This window comes from Xenopus laevis, chromosome 1L (genome assembly GCF_017654675.1).
Source record: "Xenopus laevis strain J_2021 chromosome 1L, Xenopus_laevis_v10.1, whole genome shotgun sequence".
Lineage (NCBI taxonomy): Eukaryota > Metazoa > Chordata > Amphibia > Anura > Pipidae > Xenopus > Xenopus laevis.
The window spans coordinates 110,649,851-110,666,730 of NC_054371.1; the positions used below are offsets into that span (position 1 = coordinate 110,649,851).

At 37.1% G+C, this 16,880-nt stretch overlaps 1 protein-coding gene across 5 annotated transcripts; it reads left to right on the forward strand.

Annotated features, from left to right (window-relative positions):
• The first annotated feature begins 2,461 nt into the window (after positions 1-2,461).
• larp6-like.1.L (acheron L homeolog) lies at positions 2,462-13,630 on the forward strand. Of its 5 annotated transcripts, XM_018255072.2 has the most exons (6): positions 2,543-2,567; positions 3,918-4,035; positions 5,433-5,560; positions 9,164-9,339; positions 10,177-10,387; positions 11,311-13,630. In XM_018255072.2, the coding sequence occupies exons 4-6, from the start codon at positions 9,179-9,181 to the stop codon at positions 12,379-12,381; spliced, it is 1,443 nt and encodes a 480-aa protein (XP_018110561.1). In that variant the 5' UTR covers positions 2,543-2,567; positions 3,918-4,035; positions 5,433-5,560; positions 9,164-9,178; the 3' UTR covers positions 12,382-13,630. The 5 variants fall into 5 exon arrangements, with proteins under 5 accessions (XP_018110578.1, XP_018110544.1, XP_018110570.1 ...); XM_018255055.2 differs by lacking the exon at positions 5,433-5,560 and having other exon boundaries at positions 2,469-2,567; XM_018255081.2 differs by lacking the exon at positions 3,918-4,035 and having other exon boundaries at positions 2,492-2,567.
• The last annotated feature ends 3,250 nt before the right edge of the window (positions 13,631-16,880 follow it).

Below are 16,880 nucleotides of genomic sequence, written 5' to 3' on the forward strand. Positions count from 1 at the left end.
CGTCAGATTCAAATACTGCTCCAAACCTTTTTTTGCAGGGAAAGACACTGCATCATATCCAATGCACATGTCTGACATCAGAGGGGGAACCTGCAGTCTATCAAACAGACACTCTTAGCATATTTTCATCTTTCATGGCGCCATCTTGGATCTGGGAAGCCCTGGGCTAGACAGACTGGGACTCGGCAGCCAAAGCCTAAGGCAGCTCCTGCATCCCCCGGATCTTCTGCCCCTTGGACAGTCAATCCTACGTTCCTCAAGTCCCCTAGGGACCTGTAAAAAAACAAAAAACACTTATCCATTCCTGATGCTGCTTGCCTAAGGAAAAGAACAAGAAAACAGGATTAGAATACTTCTGCTACAAAAAAGCACAACTGATTCTTATGGTAACTCCTATTTATAGGTGGGTTTATGTTAATTGTTAACTCTTTATTCTCTTGTCCTACCAGTCAGGGGAACAATCTATCTCATGGTGGCTGACGTATGGGATGTAAGGGAAACTTAAATTTCTAAATGACCACCACAATGAGAGGATCAGTCAGGTTTACAACCTTTTCTGGAAAAAATACTGGCCTATCTTTTAACTACCTATATTTTTATCTTTCTTCCCTATTAATAACATTGCATCAAGAATAATTTTCACCTACCAGGCCAGAAAAATATCAGCCAGGTGGCAACTCTAGGTTCAGCCAATGTTTAGGCCCTTGATTAGACCAAGGAATAAACTATTTTGTCCCTACCAGGTACTGACATCTCCCTTTGCACACTACTAACTTTAATGTCCTCTTTGGTGCTATTGCAGTTTCTTGTACAGGTATGGGACCCCTTATACAGAAAGCTCAGAATTACGGAAAGGCTGTCTTTCAGACTCCATTTTATCTAAATAATCTAAATGTTTAAATATGATTTCCTTTTTCTCTGTAATAATAAAACGGTACCTTGTACTTGATCCAAACTAAGACATGATTAATCCTTATTGGAAGCAAAGGCAGCCTATTGGGTTTATTTAATGTTTGTATGATTTTCTAGTAGACTTAAGGTATGAAGATCCAAATTATGGAAAGATCCATTATATGGAAAGCCCCAGGTCCTGAGCATTCCGGATAAGAGGTCCAATACCTGTACAGTTATGTCACCGGGGTTTACCCAATCGGTAAACCCCCTAAAAACCCCAGAACTCTGTAAAGAGATATTACCAAAAAAGCTTAGGTTCCCACAGGTTCTGCCAGGCAACATACCTGATATTTTAAAGGGCAGATATAGGTAGCCCTATGTTCTTCACACAAAAAAACAGGTTATTGCACCATGACTGCAGTTTACAAAAAAATCAGGTTGTCTTTGCTCTTTGGGCAGCATCTGCACCCTGTGCTACCATCTTTCCACATGGACCAAAGAATGCAGCTGGGAAAAGTGCTCAGTAGCAGGACTAAGTACATAAACACAGTCTGGAGTTACATCATGGAAGGGCCTTGTAGCAAACAAAACTTAATTGAGTTTTGTACATAATATGCTCTACAAATTGTAATGTAGTGGGGTTTTTTCAAAAGAAAACAAATCCATCTCTTTCAAAGCTGTTGCATTTAGGGTTAGGCACTATGGAACTTTTCAATGGCAAATTCATAGAAGTACAGGTGTACGTGTGCCATTTGGGGCAGAAGCATCACACCTTCACTTTGATCATTAATGCTTTCCAGCAGGTTGAACTACACCAGCTGAAATGCACTGTATATGCTATTGGCTCTAGTCACCTTTAAGCCTCTGAAATGGCAAGGCCATAGTACATGTTTGTCTTTTGTAATTCCCTCTTATCAGCAGCAGGTCACTTTTGGTCTTGTGTGCAATAACATTTTTGTGGGTATATACAAACTATAAGTCCCACTAACCCTGTGTCATTAGGGTGGGATGAGTCTTGTTCTTTTTTAGCTTAATTTGTTGTTCACTCTAAATGGTATCATGAATGAAGGTTTCAGAAATGCTTGGAGTATATCATTATTACCATAATGACATGGTGCTAATTAATTTATCTGAACTAACTTTACATATCACAAGTTTCAACCGTCAGGTATGGAGACTTGAAAAATGCAGTGTAGGGCTTGCTGAAATATATGCAGTCCTCATTCGGCATTGTTGTACTTAAAGTTGATGTGGCATGGCATGAATGTGCAAGCATGGGCTGTGATATGCAAAAAAAATGATCACGTAGCCCTGCATTAGGTTTATGATATATGCACCAATAGTGCACTGGATGCATATATTTACAAAAACAGCAAGCAGCTCTTTAATCACACAAGTCAGCATTCACTTTTAAAAATGGGCTGCATACATTTCAGCACAACCCTATGCAATTCATTTTTTCATGGGTCTCCCTTGTTAAATGTTGGCATGTGTGCTTTAAGTCAAACCAATTTGATTTAAGCTATGGTTTCCCCTTTAAGAGACATTCAGGTGATCTAAATGGATCATTTAAGAGCTTAAACTGATAAATCAGAGCAATTTAATCGCTCTGGCTTTTATTGTAGTCAGATATTTGCTTTGAGCGGAAATGGTGAAGCGACTTTCAGTATTTGGTGAGTTTTGATCTTTGGAAAGAACCCATGTTATTTAATTTCTCAGCTATTGGCTGCAATGCAAGAGCAGAGATTGGTTATTTATCTAACGTCGTGCCAGAACAGCCACTTTTCCAGACATGAGCAGGATCAAGCATTTTATGACTGAATTCTAACAGTAACAGTTTTTTTTTTGTAAAAACCCTAGGATCTGGTGAGTTTCAAGCAGATACAGTATCATTAATTCAAACTGCAGATTAAGTTCCTCCTTCCCCCCCCCAGCCCAGATCTTGAGCAGACTCAAAACTACAACACTCTGAACCCTACCTTTTAGTTTAGTATCTAGAGGTTATATCGGAGTTCTAGTTTTGCAACACCTAAACAAATAGAGCAAATTTTATGACATTTAGCTTTAACTTTTCACCATGTCCCACCTTGCCACTCCATTTAATAAAAATGCTCGGTCATGTGATATTAAAACAAGTTTACAACATTGATATACAATGCATTATTTTATTGTATCTGTAAGCAGTTAATGTATAATTACGTTTTATCTGGTTATCTATAGTACTGTCATTTTTTTTTTTTTGATCAGCAATAACTCATATTGTTTTGCACCTTCTATTTGAGTAATACTGAATGTAGGTTAATTAGGAAAATGTTCTAAAACAACCTTAGTTATGGGTATTAAAACCCATCTAAACCCAAATATTAAACTTAATGTAAACTTAATCGGCTTATTTAACTGAGACTCTGACCTTCAAAGAGAGTAGCTGAGTTGAAAGCCTGACACTGAGTCAAAAGATTAACTTATGTATACTTAGTTTACATAATTCCATCTATTTAGCCTCTTTGTTCACATATAATAGGTAATGGCCATGAAATAGGCCAAAAGTTTAGCAGCATGAGGGCCCACTGACACTTTGGCCCACCGGGAGTTTTCCTGGTATCCCTGTGGGCCAGTCCGACACTATATATATATATATATATATATATATATATATATATATATATATATATATATATATATATATATATATATATATATATATATATATATATATATATATATATATATATATATATATTGTAATTGTTTTTGGAATTAAGATCCTGTTTGAGTATATTGTACTGATATAATAACATCAATTCCATTTGCTGATGAATTGCAATGACAAGTATACTGCAGCTTAGAAAATAAAAGATATACTTATTGGTTGTGCAATTGTTTGCACCTACATTAGTTAGGGCATTTTACCTGTGTTCACGCTGTGTAAAGTCTAATCTACTGCTTCAGTGGTAGCAGGTTACACTTAACCTGTCTTGCATGAAGTTATTTTGTTACTTTGTTTATTTATTTTTTTTTTGCAGACACATTTTCTATAGGTAAGCTGGTAATTAGTTGAGGCCATAATCATGTATGAGGCTTCGTAACACCTAGGCATTGGCACCCAATGTTCCATCTAAGCTGTGTATGCTCACATTTCAGGTTAGTAAACATAAATTGTGGCGTACAGAGATTATTAACATCAAAACCTATCCGTGTTGCTGCACACTCATCTCATAAAAAGTGTACGCAAAAGATCATGACCAAAAATAAATTAGAAGGAGCATTGCTAGCACCGTGCTTTTATTTGTATATTTTTATTCAGTGATCAAAGCTAAGTTTTAATTTCTTTTCCTGCACATCACCCTTAGCTTTTACTGCTGCATTTCTTTTTCTTTGGCTGTCTGCACACCTTTTTCTTGATGTACTGAGGGTTCTATGTACTCTACCAACAATTCAAGTATTGGGGCCATTTTACCTGCATTTGCCATGTTGTGGATTTTTATTCTAGGGTAGAGATCCCCAACCTGTTTTCCCCATGAGTCACATTCAAAGTAAAAAGAGTTGGGGGAGTAAGTGTTTTGATTGACTATTTGGTAGCCCCTATGTGAACTTGCAGCTTACAGAAGGCTCTGTTTGGCAGTAGACCTGTTTTTTATGCAACCAAAACTTGCCTCCAAACTAAAAATTCAAAAATAAGCACCTGCCATTGGGAGCAACATCCAAGGGATTGGGGAGTAACACTATGCTTGCAAGCCACTGGTTGGGGATCACTGTTCTAGGGGATCAATTAATGTCTGAGTTGCTATGGAGTGGCGAACTCCAAAATTCACTGGCAGTAAGGGGTCTAAATCTGATCCAAAGTGTATTTGCCCAATCTACAGCCTTTACCAGTCTAGTGTATTATTTAAAGGGGTAATCTGCATTAAAATGAAGACAATTTGCAATTACTCAATTTATTTCTTTATTGTATTTACAATATAACATTTACATTTTTGATCAACTGTCAAGCCTAAAAGTAAAGATAAGCAATGACAAAAAGAAATCCATGATCTTTTTCAATCTGATTAATATGGCTCTTAAATGTCTATTCAACAAACGGGTGTGAAATTTTCTTCTGTCAAACTGTGGTGCATCCTGCTCACTCTTTGACAAATGTGCTGAATGTACATGTATAAGAGCCATGTAGTTGCATGCCTCCTCCATGTGAATGAATTGTATAGTTATTTTTAGCTTTGAAAAAGTAAAATAGGCAGTGATCACACAAGTGAAATGTTTGTGGATATTTGAAATCGCTCACTGAAATTGCACCGAGTTCTGGCTACACTTTGCCATTGTGTCATGGCCATATAAGCAATTTTGTCAGATATGCTTGGGAGAAAACTTCTGCACACTTAGGACCTGTTCTGTTTGGCAACTCTCTAGCAAGACGACTAGCCAGTAGTGATGGGTGAAATGCATTGAAGTCAATGGGTGTCCAAATAATTTTGACACGCGATAATTTTTCTGTGCATGACCATTTTGATGCGCAACAGTTATTTTTTTTTTTTTTGTTGCAGCAAATTATTTTTTTTGGCTGCTGCTTTTCTTCAGATGAACTATATGAAATGCTAATACCAGAGATCTCACCTGGATTTTATGCTTTATCCAGTTTTGTTGACCTGTCTTTCTGCTCAGAACATTGAAGGTATGATGTTTTTTGTTGGTTTACAAAAATAAAACCTTGCTTCCTTAACTGGTTACAATCTGTTTGCCTTATGCATGTAAAAAGTAGGGCTGGCATGTCAGGTTTGATTTTTTTCAATAGGCCCTACTGTAGAGTGGTTCTGTCAGCTTATAATGCCACCATTGAGCCATGTCACACCAAAGTCATTTAGCTGTTTAGAGCTGGCAATTGTTTGTCACAATATTGGACTGCCCATTCAGTTGTGACAGTGTTGGACTGTGTAGGTGGGCCGTAGGTGGGCCCTCGTGCTAACCCAACCATTTGCCTTATATGCTTATACCATAGTAATTCCTTATTTGTCAGAACTTAGAAAAGGAATGGAGGTAGTCATAGAATATTTCAAAATGGAGTTCAATGTCCAAAATTCTGCTACTCACAACTTTTTGGTTTTTAAAAAAATATTTCTTTGTAAAATCAGAATTTGTAAATGTGTAAACAAACTTTTACTCCACGTTAACCACAAATTTAGCCTAAAATTTCCCCCTAGTATTATAGTAACCTTTGGTGAATGTTCTAATTGGACACTTAGCGGAACATATGACAATCTCCAGTAATAAAATATTATATGTACTGATTAGTGCCTTTTCTTTACTATGTTTGCTTCATGTCTAGTAACCTATGGCAACCAATCACAAGGTAGTGTTCACTGGTCACCTATTTTGAAAAAGAACATTTGATGGTTTGCTATAGGTTACTAGACTTGAGGCAAACTTTGACTTTTATTATATCATCCCCTTATTCTTTAGTACATTTTTTAAATATCACAACATATTGTAGTTTCTAGTCCTTGTCAAAATGTAAATTCGGTTGATGGATTTTTTAAAATGATTTAGGGGGGGCCTGCGGATGGTTTGGGGGTCACTGCTTTGTATGGTTTCTCATACTCCAGTGTGTAAATAGGTTTTATGGAGCAAAGTTAAAATTTAAAAAAGCTATAACCTAGAAAAAGCAAATCAGAACATAATTCTACTTATATTTGTATCTTGTATTCTAGTTTAAAGTATTTGTAACTGTCCTTACAAATATATTACTTTGGTATCTGTATATTTGGAGGAGACTGGTCCTCCTTATGAGAATCAATGTTACAAAGGTCTAATGGGTGCAACATACAAGGCATTATGAATTAGTTTCTTCCAGGAAATGAATGCTTTTATAGGGTTACTTGTATTTAATAGAATAGTTGGCCTTGTAATTCAAAACCTCGTACCTTCTGGCATTACTTGCTGTGCATAAGACAAAGCAGAATGAAAAGATGGTTATTTTAAAAAAAGAAAATTGTTCTAGAAAATGTATGGTTATATTATTGGACAATGAAGAGGTTACAGAAGTATCCAGTGAGAGAAGCCCAATTCAGACATTTTCATGAGGAACTGTTAGTACCAAACTAGAATGAGTTCATATAAAATTTTGATCAGGGCTGGGGCACAAAGGAATCCCGTGGGACCTGATTTAAGACCTTCTGTGCATGGGTTATTCTGGTAACTCCCATTCCCCTATAATTAAACATGTCAGGGCATCCAATAAAATGTTTGATCTTGTGCATGCTGGAAAGAGGATTAACGTTTTCAAAATGTGAGCAATCATATTGCTGCTATAATTATGTCTGGTAAGCTCTTATCAGTGGGCCAATTTAAGCCCTAAATGCTTTAAAACTAATGTATCGGCATTTAATTTTGGAAGCAGTTTCTGCAGTTATGCAACCCAAAATGCATAATATTCTACCTTGTGCTGTGTACAGTTCTAAAATCAGCTGTTGGGAGCTCTTTAGTATAGAAACAAAAAAAACTCAGGTGGAACTTGTGCAAAACTGCATTCACTCCATGGGAGCTAATTTGAGAGTCAAGCATTTACAGTTTTACATGGAATTCTGCTCATTATTCCTTTTCAGTACAATAAACATTTTTCCAATCCAACTTAATGTGGGGCAATACCTTGGCAGTGATAAGTGGGGTCCAGTGCAGCAAGCATTCGCACAGCTGCCCTGCTTTAAAAGAATTCATGGGTAGTGACGGGCGAATAAATTTGGCTGGCAATTAGAATTTCCGCGTTTCGCCGCCAGCGAATAGATTTGCGAGATCTCCTGTGAACTTTTTCGCTGTTTCGCAAATTTTGCGGCGAAACGGGAGAAATTCGCCCCTGAATAGTGCAACTCCCAACATTTAACCATTAGACTATTTTACAAAATGTAATGTACAAGTCTGTTATAAAAATATTAGCACGACTCGCGTGTAATGTTCTATGGCATCCTGTTCGGATATGCCAAAAGATCCCATCAACCAAAATCCTCCATTAACTTTGAGGGGGTTTTTGTACAGCTTCAGAGACTGCGGGCATGTGCATTTTTCACAATTGCACAATCATTGCAACATAATACAGCTTTTCTTTGGACTTGTCAAGGGATAATGGATAATGTATTAAAATGCACTCACAAATCACATCCAAGTTTAAAAATCAGTAGTTCTCTGGGTACATCTGCGATGGGTTTTTTTTTAATGTGAACTCTGTCTACACGCCTTTGTAAAGTCACATTGCTAAGGCAGTATACTTTGCAGTGTATTATGCATTCACCTGTGTAAAACATATTTTTGCATGTGCCTTTACAGCTGTTTTTTATACAAGCGTGGTAAAACTATGTGCACTACGCCCTTAACATAAGACATAACTGTCCTTTACATTTTGGGATTCACAAGGAAGGTATAATGTAGCTTAAAATATCATGTGCTTAGGGTGTTAAGTGGAATATGCAGTCATTTCCAGCACAAGAGAGGAAATGTGGGTGCTGCAGGATACTGCATTAAGTACCGGAGACTCTACTTCCCCCCCCCCCCCGTCCCAAAGAATCTCTGAATCCCTGGCTCTGAGACGTAGGCTTGCAAACAACTCTAGAGAGTTTTAGGCTTATTTTTAGAAGAGTTGTTTAAAAAGAATATTAGTGGCTATATAATCACTGTTTAAATCTTTTTTCCATCCCTTGATTTCTCACACTACGTATTGGGAAAGCACATGCCACCAACTTAAAGATTATAAACCACTTTTGAATGGATGCCTGATAAGGACTGAAACAAAAAGAAAAGCGGGTTTTGTTAATGAATCCTCCAAAATGCTTGTTAATGGTGTCCATCAGTTCAAAGAGAAAATGTAGGATTGGCAAAGGTAACCAGCCTTCCCTACAGTGGTGCTCTCGGGCCAATGTCAGATGGCTGTTTTTCTTCACTGGCAGCTCTTTCAGCAGAGAAAAGCTGACCCACTGCCTTCTGTACTTCCCATGTGGGTTCACTGACAGGCATGGAATGCGGATGTCGGCAGGACAGCTTTTCCCCGCTGGTGTGTGCCAATAGAGAAAGCAACCCCTATTTCACTGGCCTTATAACCATCAAATTGATTTTGTCTGCAGCTATTTAGTGCCATGTGCAATGACATTAGGCAATTTTTTACTTAAAGCAATGGAAGCATAAGAAGATTTTGAGGTAAAAGTAGTACGTTGGGGGGGGGGTGGGAAACAAATTTGTACTTGAAATGTACTGTTTTCTGGGTTAAGAATCTTCTCAACATTTTGTATTCTAGACTTTTTTTGGAACAATGTCATCATCTTGTTGTCCATCCCAAAGATCTCCATCCAGCAGCCGCAGCATTCCTGTTGACGTACAACAACACTCTTTAGACTCTGACCTGGTTTTGAGACAGAGGAATAAAAGTAGTTGCCAACACAGTCAGAATGATCATCTTGATAGCCTGGATGGGTGAGTATTTGCCTGCTGTACAATCTGAGAAAGCCAAAACAATGTGCTAGAGGTATGTGTGCTGAATTTGTCCCTTTGACCTTAGCATATGTTAGTGGTTCATAGTTTTTGTGTGCCAAGTACATGCCAAGCAACTTTTAATTTTTTCATGAATACTTCCTCTTATGCATATAGAAAGTGTCCTTTCTATTATTCAGAATCATTTACCCAGGCAAAGCATTCAATATACTGTGACCAACATTGAAACATATCCTACAAATTACATTCAGCAAGCATGACCAGCATGCAACTATTAGCTTCTCATTGGCTATATATATAATACACAATTTATAAATGGTACTTAGTGATGTCATCAGTTATAATTGGAGCTTAGTGATGTCATGTCTGTAACATGACTAACTGAAACGTGTGTATTATAATAAAAAAAGTACCCCCAGTTGCAAAATATGAGGATATTAGAAGTTACCTCGGAGTTCCCTGACCTGTATAAAAACACTCGGCCTTTAGCCTCGTGTTTTTCATATGGTCGTGGATGTTCGCACTGTGGCATGTAGCTATGAGCAAAATCAGGGGCATTACATTTCATAGACTCTTCATGTACACCTTTCTTAGTTTTCTTTTGGTACCAGGGCACCTGGGATATCTGGTATGGTATTACCACACAACTCTTAATACAGGTATGGAATCTCTTATCCAGAAAGCCCTGAATAGCAGAAAGGTCATCTGCCATAGAGTCAGTCTATTGATTTTTCTTTGTAGTATTAAAAAAAAGTACATTTTACTTGCTGGTAACTATGCTGCATAAATCCATGTTTTTGATTTTCTTTTCTGGCAAAGGAGTTTCTTTGACTTTACTGAAACACTGGATGATTCTTCTTATGAAGGCGATAATGGAATCCCTGACTTAAAACTGGTTCAAAAAATTGTAAGTCAGGTAGAATTTTACTTGTCAGATGAGAATTTGTCTCACGATGCTTTCCTGCTTAAACACGTTCAGAAGAACAAGATGGGTTATGTCAGCATAAAACTTCTTACATCTTTTAAAAAGGTGGGTAATCCTATGTGATGTATTTTAAAATTAAAGCTAAAATGCAGTTTTGAATTTTATTTTTAATGCAGTTTGTTTAGACCAAGGTGTCTGGAATCAACTTGTGGCAAAGTTATCCTGTTATGTTGACAAGACCATTTGTATTAACAGGCCCGGATTTGCAGTAAGGTCACAAAGGCCTGGGGGTATAAATTAAGGGGTGGCATATCTTCGAGCTGCACGGGTAAACTTGCTTAATTCTGGAGCATTAAGTGCTTTGCTTTGCCATGGCCCTGTGGGTTTCTAACAAAGTAACATGAAATGCAAATTGAAGCTCTCGCCAATCAAATCTATGCAGTCAAAGAAGGTCTTATTAGCATTTACTTTAAGATCTCCCTTCCCTCCTGTTTCATCTGGGCAGCATTAGGATGTCTCAGGTGGGCACTGGACTGATGGTGAAAGAAAGGTTAATATACATCTTACAATGAATCTTGAGGCATGCACTTAGTGGGGTAAAGGCCTTTATCAATTGTATTAATTTGCAATCACTATAAATTGAAAAGATGTTGCAACATTCACATTTGCTGGCATTTTTCTACTTTAGAGACTTCTTCCTATGCCTATACCTTGTTAGACTAGAATTATTACTGACAGATTTTTACACATTACCTGCAGAAAGAATGTTAAATGCACACGCCCTGCAAGCTAAAATATTCTTGGCAATATTCTTGCAGAGACTACAATCTTAATCCTAAAATGGAACCCTTTAAATGCAGATTACAACAGATGCCGCAGAAACCTTACCCCTCCCTGTCTGACTATATCTAGGCAAATATACACACAATTTTAATGTTTTCCCTTACATTACTACTCATGAAGTTAAAAGCTAGTCATGGTTAGTAAGGCTACCCATTATGTGACGCATCTGATTTATTCATTTGTAGATAAAATCCCTGACAAGAGACTGGCGCAAAACTCTGTATGCTTTGCGGTTTTCAGAACATCTTGAAGTCAATGAAGAAGAAACCAAAGTAAGAAGGAAAAAGCCATTACCTGACTATCTTCTTGGACTTTCACCCACCAAGCAGATATTGGCTTGGAATGTATTCTATCCAGAGAAAAGATCTTTTAGTTGTCAACAAAAAAATACAATGGAGATTGTAAATTCTCTTTTTGCGACTTATGGTGTAATCACTTCCATTCGTATTTTAAAACCAGGAAAGGAAGTTCCTAGTGACATTAAGAAGTACATGTCAAGGTATCCTGAACTATCTACTAAGAGTTGTGCTTTGGTTGAATATGAGAATTTAGAAGGAGCCAGGAAGGCTCTTGAAGCACATAGTGGGAAAGTGTCCTCTAAAAATATTGACAGGATCAAGGTAATCCCTGTAAGTGGCCGAGGTACAAGAAAAAAAAATGTCATTGATACTGGTGAATACGAGGACTCAGGCCTACCAGACAAAAAGATGACAAGAAAAGAAATTAGAGCCATGGAAAGACTTCATTATACAACTGAAGATTCTTCATTCTATAGTTCATCTGAGTCAGACAGTACTCCTGCTTCCCCAGTCTTAACACCACGGTACCTTTCACCTCTAACTTTTTCCAGCCCTAGTATGATGTTTAAGCCACAGTTCTTTAGTAGCCCACGGTCCATCACATTCTTGGCTCGAAAGAGCCTGTCTCATTCCCATAACCCTTCTCCTTTAGCTTCTGAACTAGGAAATGGAGATTACCCAAGCCCTGGCACAAGCCCAGAGTTTTCCCGTAAAAGTTCAGACCACTCTGCAGAGAATGCAGTGAGTTCTACAAGTCCTTGGGTCCAACGCCGCAAGGCTGCAGCCCACAACCTACTAGTAGAAAATAAGCCACTTCCATGTAGTCCTCTTGCACTTAAGAAGTTGCCAGTTTGTCTTGGCCTAAATAATGGGGTAATTCGTCACCCATATGGGCCAGATGGCAGCAAAGGGTTCCACAACTGCATTGGCAGAGGTAAGCTGGTACTACGGAACTAAGTGTATTTCTCTATGTTGAAATTCAACTTTCTAGGTTGTGTTAATTATTTAGAATTTAGAAGGGTGGCCCGTAGTACTTAACATATATATTTATACATCGACGTAATTTTTTACTGTAACAGGGAAAAATAGTACAGTCAGATAAAACGACTCATATTCCACAGGATATTTGTCTGAATTGTCTGACTATTTTCACACATCAGTAATTGGCTTTATTACAAAGATACCCATCTTAAGACCTATGTCTGTTTTCTTGCAGAAGAGCGATTCACTTTAAAAATCTGACTCCGGAATCCTTTAATGATGCTTAGTTACTTCTGTTTCTTCCTTTTTCTTAAACTTCTTCATCTTTAGACCTGCTAACAAAATGCAGTGTTTGGAATGAGGTGCTCCTATAATATTATATATGCAAATGTGATGTTTTTGAATAAAGTATGGGTTTTCCTGTAACCATGTTAAACTTTTATGCAAATCTTATTACCATAACTGGTTTCTGACTGCTAATGACTAATTTTTAACTTTAAACAGTTTGAGCAAGGGTATAAAATAAATTGAAGGCGTGTGCTTAAGTATCCTCTTCCTTTATGTATTAAGGACAGACCCTTCTCTATGCCATAAACAGTCTCCCTGGAGTCGGTGTGATGTACCCATCATGTACATGGCAAAATAATACAGGGAGAGATGCTACAAGCAGCACGGAAGCATAACTTTATTTGCATACAGTTTGTAATGTTTGAGTGCAATACTCTGAATTATAATAAAACATATCTTAGTACTTCCCAGGCCTTCTGAATGACACTAAATGACTTTTAGTGTGGCTTTATGTTCTAGAATAGATGCATGCTACACATTTCTCCTTGTTCTCACCATGATTTCTAGTTCATTAGTGATAGTTTTCTGGTATGAAATGTCCCATTCATACCCCCTTTGCTTTCAATGTTTGTTTTAATTTGAGTTCTTAACGTAATGCTTAAATAGAGCTATTTTAAAAAATGGCTTGTCATTTTCACTTCTTTAATATCCTAGCATACAATAGAACTTTTGGATGCAAATTGGTACAAAAAAACTTGCCTGGCCTAACTAACTTGTGTATATTTTGAAAAAATGTCTCGTGTTGTCCTGCATGCACTGTTACTTATGAAAGTATTGATGGTAATGTATGCATTAATAAAATGTAAGCTAATATAAATATTTAAAATTGTATAATAGTATCCGATTTGAACTGTTGGAAATAAAGAACTTCTCTGATTTTTCTTAGTTTTCTTAGAAAATGTCCTAGGATCTTATGGAACTATGTAAGTGTTTACCTTTTGTGGGTATCAACACTACTACTGAATCCCTACTCATAAGGCTATTGAACTCCATGTGCTTTGTCACAAGCCAACATTTTTGTGATGACATAATTTACTCTTGCAACACTAGAACAAAGACATTGGGGTCTGCTTTTTTGAGATTTTTAGGGCTTACTAACATGGGTGTCCTAGAGGGATAAATGTATAACTAGACTGAACAAAAGAGGCCAAGCAACAATATAAACAGTCAGGGAGTTTACCACATCGCCACTTCTTATATTTATTTAAAATTCTGAAGGAAATGTTTTATAGAATGCTGTATAGATGGTGCAGTAGTCTGGATTCCACCACAAAGTAAACCCATGTGATTAACAACCCTGTAAGTCTGTGACCAGGTGCAAATGCCAACATGGAATACCAGAAAAAGCTTGATCAAATTTGGCATCTGCTTTTATGGGTAAGGACCACAGGGTCAGGGCTACCAACAGGTTCAGAACAGGAGAGAGTCCAGTAATCAGTGTCTTAGATTCAGAGGCCCTAAAGAGGGACCGTGCTTGTCAAGGATTGGGTGGATTCAGGCCTTATTTGCCCATAATGAATGAGTTTAGAACAATACATTGATTCTATTGCAGAATCCTAGCAAATTTTCTCTCTAATTCCTTCTTGGCTTTCACACACAATTTTGTGCGCACCACAATTTGTTGTTTGCACTGGCCTCAATTTATATACAAGTGCACACCTTAGAGGTTACATTGAATCCTTGCATGCATAACATTTGTTTTTCTTTTTAAGATGTATGTACCCTGTAAAGTCATACAGGTATGGGATCAGTCATCTGGAAACTGTTTATCGAGAAATCTCTGAATTATAGGAAGGCCACCTCCCGTAGCCTCCATTTTAATTAAATTCACATTTTAGAAAATATTTCCTTTTTCTCTGTAATGAGACAATAACTTGTACTGAATCCAAACTAAGATATAGTTAAACCTTATCCTAATGCTATTAGTTTTAATTAATGTATAAATGATTTTTATAGACATAAGGTATGGAGATCCTAATTATGGAAACATCCCACATGTTTAAAACCCCAGGTCCAGAGCATTCTGGATAACCGGTCCCATACGTGTAGAAATTTTGAAAGACCCATTTCATAAAAACAGAAATATAAGGCACTGGTATCTCTGCCAAACCACTAATGCAGAGCCATGTTTACTAATCCTACTAGCAATGCTGGAGTTCTTCTAAACCAAATGCTAAAGAAATGTTGCCAATTGTAAAGACAAGATGCTGCACGGCTTAAACTTTTTTTTTTTGTACATTAAATATAGGATCACCTGATTTACTTAAATTTGTAATCTGGACAGCAATATGTTGCTATCAATGGAGTGGAACATGCATACTCTTATTTACTTTGCAGAATAGTTTATTTGCTTTTAGAATTGTGTAATATGTTTGTTTTTTTATTGGTATGTAGTCCTTTATGCATGTTGTATAAGGCATACTCAATACAGCTTTAATAAATATTTGTGTGTATGTTTTAATTCGATGAAGCATGGGGTCTCCACCCACAAAGCACAATACATACTGTGGATTCATCTATCCATGAGGCAGATGAAAAATAACAAATTTGTTTCCTTTTTTGCACGGGCTTTGTGTTGCGGGAGGAAAGTGGTCCCATCCATGCTGCTAACATTTATAATTTTGAGTTTATGGAGTTTCCGTAACTGATGAGTTATAACAATACATGCCCATAGTAGTAAACAACTATGATTGTATTTGTTTTACTGCTAAACATGAGCTTATGACATGAACATCTGTGTGATGGGCCTTAGTTAGGTAGAGGATGGGAAGATTTAAGAGACCTTTTAAGTCGCTTGTTTTGTATTCTAAGGGGCAGATTTATTTAAAGGTCGAGGTGAATTCGAATTTCAAGCTCATTTTTGTGTACTTGGACTAGGGAATAGTCCAAATTTGATTTGAAAAAATTAGAAAATTCGAATTTCTAAATTTTAAAAATTCTACTTCGACTATTCACCATCTAAAACCTGCTGAATTGCTGTTTTAGCCTATGGGGACCTCCTAGAACCTATTTGGAGTCAATTGGTGGACTTTGAAAAATCAAAGTTTTTTTTTTGCAAAAACTTCTAATCGAATGTGCTATTACTTTGATTCGTACGATTGAAATTCATCCGAAAATGGACCTATTCGACCAAAAAAAAACTTTGACTTAATTTCGGTTGGTCTTCTTTTAGAATTCAAAATTCACCCTTGATAAATATGCCCCTAAGTATTGGGATCAGAGGAGAGCACAACTGCCCACATAGAGTTAGAACTATCTTGTAGAAGATCGGACTGACGTTTCTGAAAAATGTGTTCAAGTGCCTCGGCAACCACTGAAAGTGTTGCTACTGTATATAGGTTTATGTTCACTGCAGCACAATTTTGAGGTTTTTTTTATTTTCTAGTGTCTCATTTTTAATTTATTCTTCATATTAGCAGCAATATGAGTTTATTTTTTAAAACAGACTGCACACTGCTCTCTGGCAAAAATATATGTTCTGTGTTTCCTTATTAAAGTAATAGCAGATCCAGAGGAGAGCCATGATGGGTCTCCTAGAGAGAGAGAAGATGACCATTTGTTGGTCACTATAAATAGCTCTTTGTGTTCACAAAATATTTAATCTTATAATAGTCTAGTGATTTAGAATGCAATGTGTCAGTTAATGATTTAACATTTGTTATTAATAACAATACTTATTGGTGTGAATGATTTGCTTTCTTAAAAGTGCCATAATTCTAATAATGAGTGAATATCTTACATTTCTCCATAGATAATGCTCAGATGGATGTCTTTCCTGTCTTTTCCCAGACTGCCATAGCCAACTCTTGGTCCCAATTCCATATGTAAAGCATACGCAAGCATGGAAGTATGCAGTGTGTTAGGAGCACTGCTAGGTTGGGTGACGAGAGAAGAGCCCTTCAGTTCCTATGAAACTGTTCCTTGAATCACAGTTCCGGTGGGCCCTGATGGGCCATTTCGACCCTGGGGATAAACAGTGCAATTAATAAAATTAAATATATACAGTGCCAAAGATAAGGTACATGTTCAGAGGCACAAAAAGAAAAAGGAACCAGCCCTATGGGTAGGTTACTTACAGGCGCATATAGGAGGGTAATAAGTGCTACTATCTACAATGTCTAGACAAC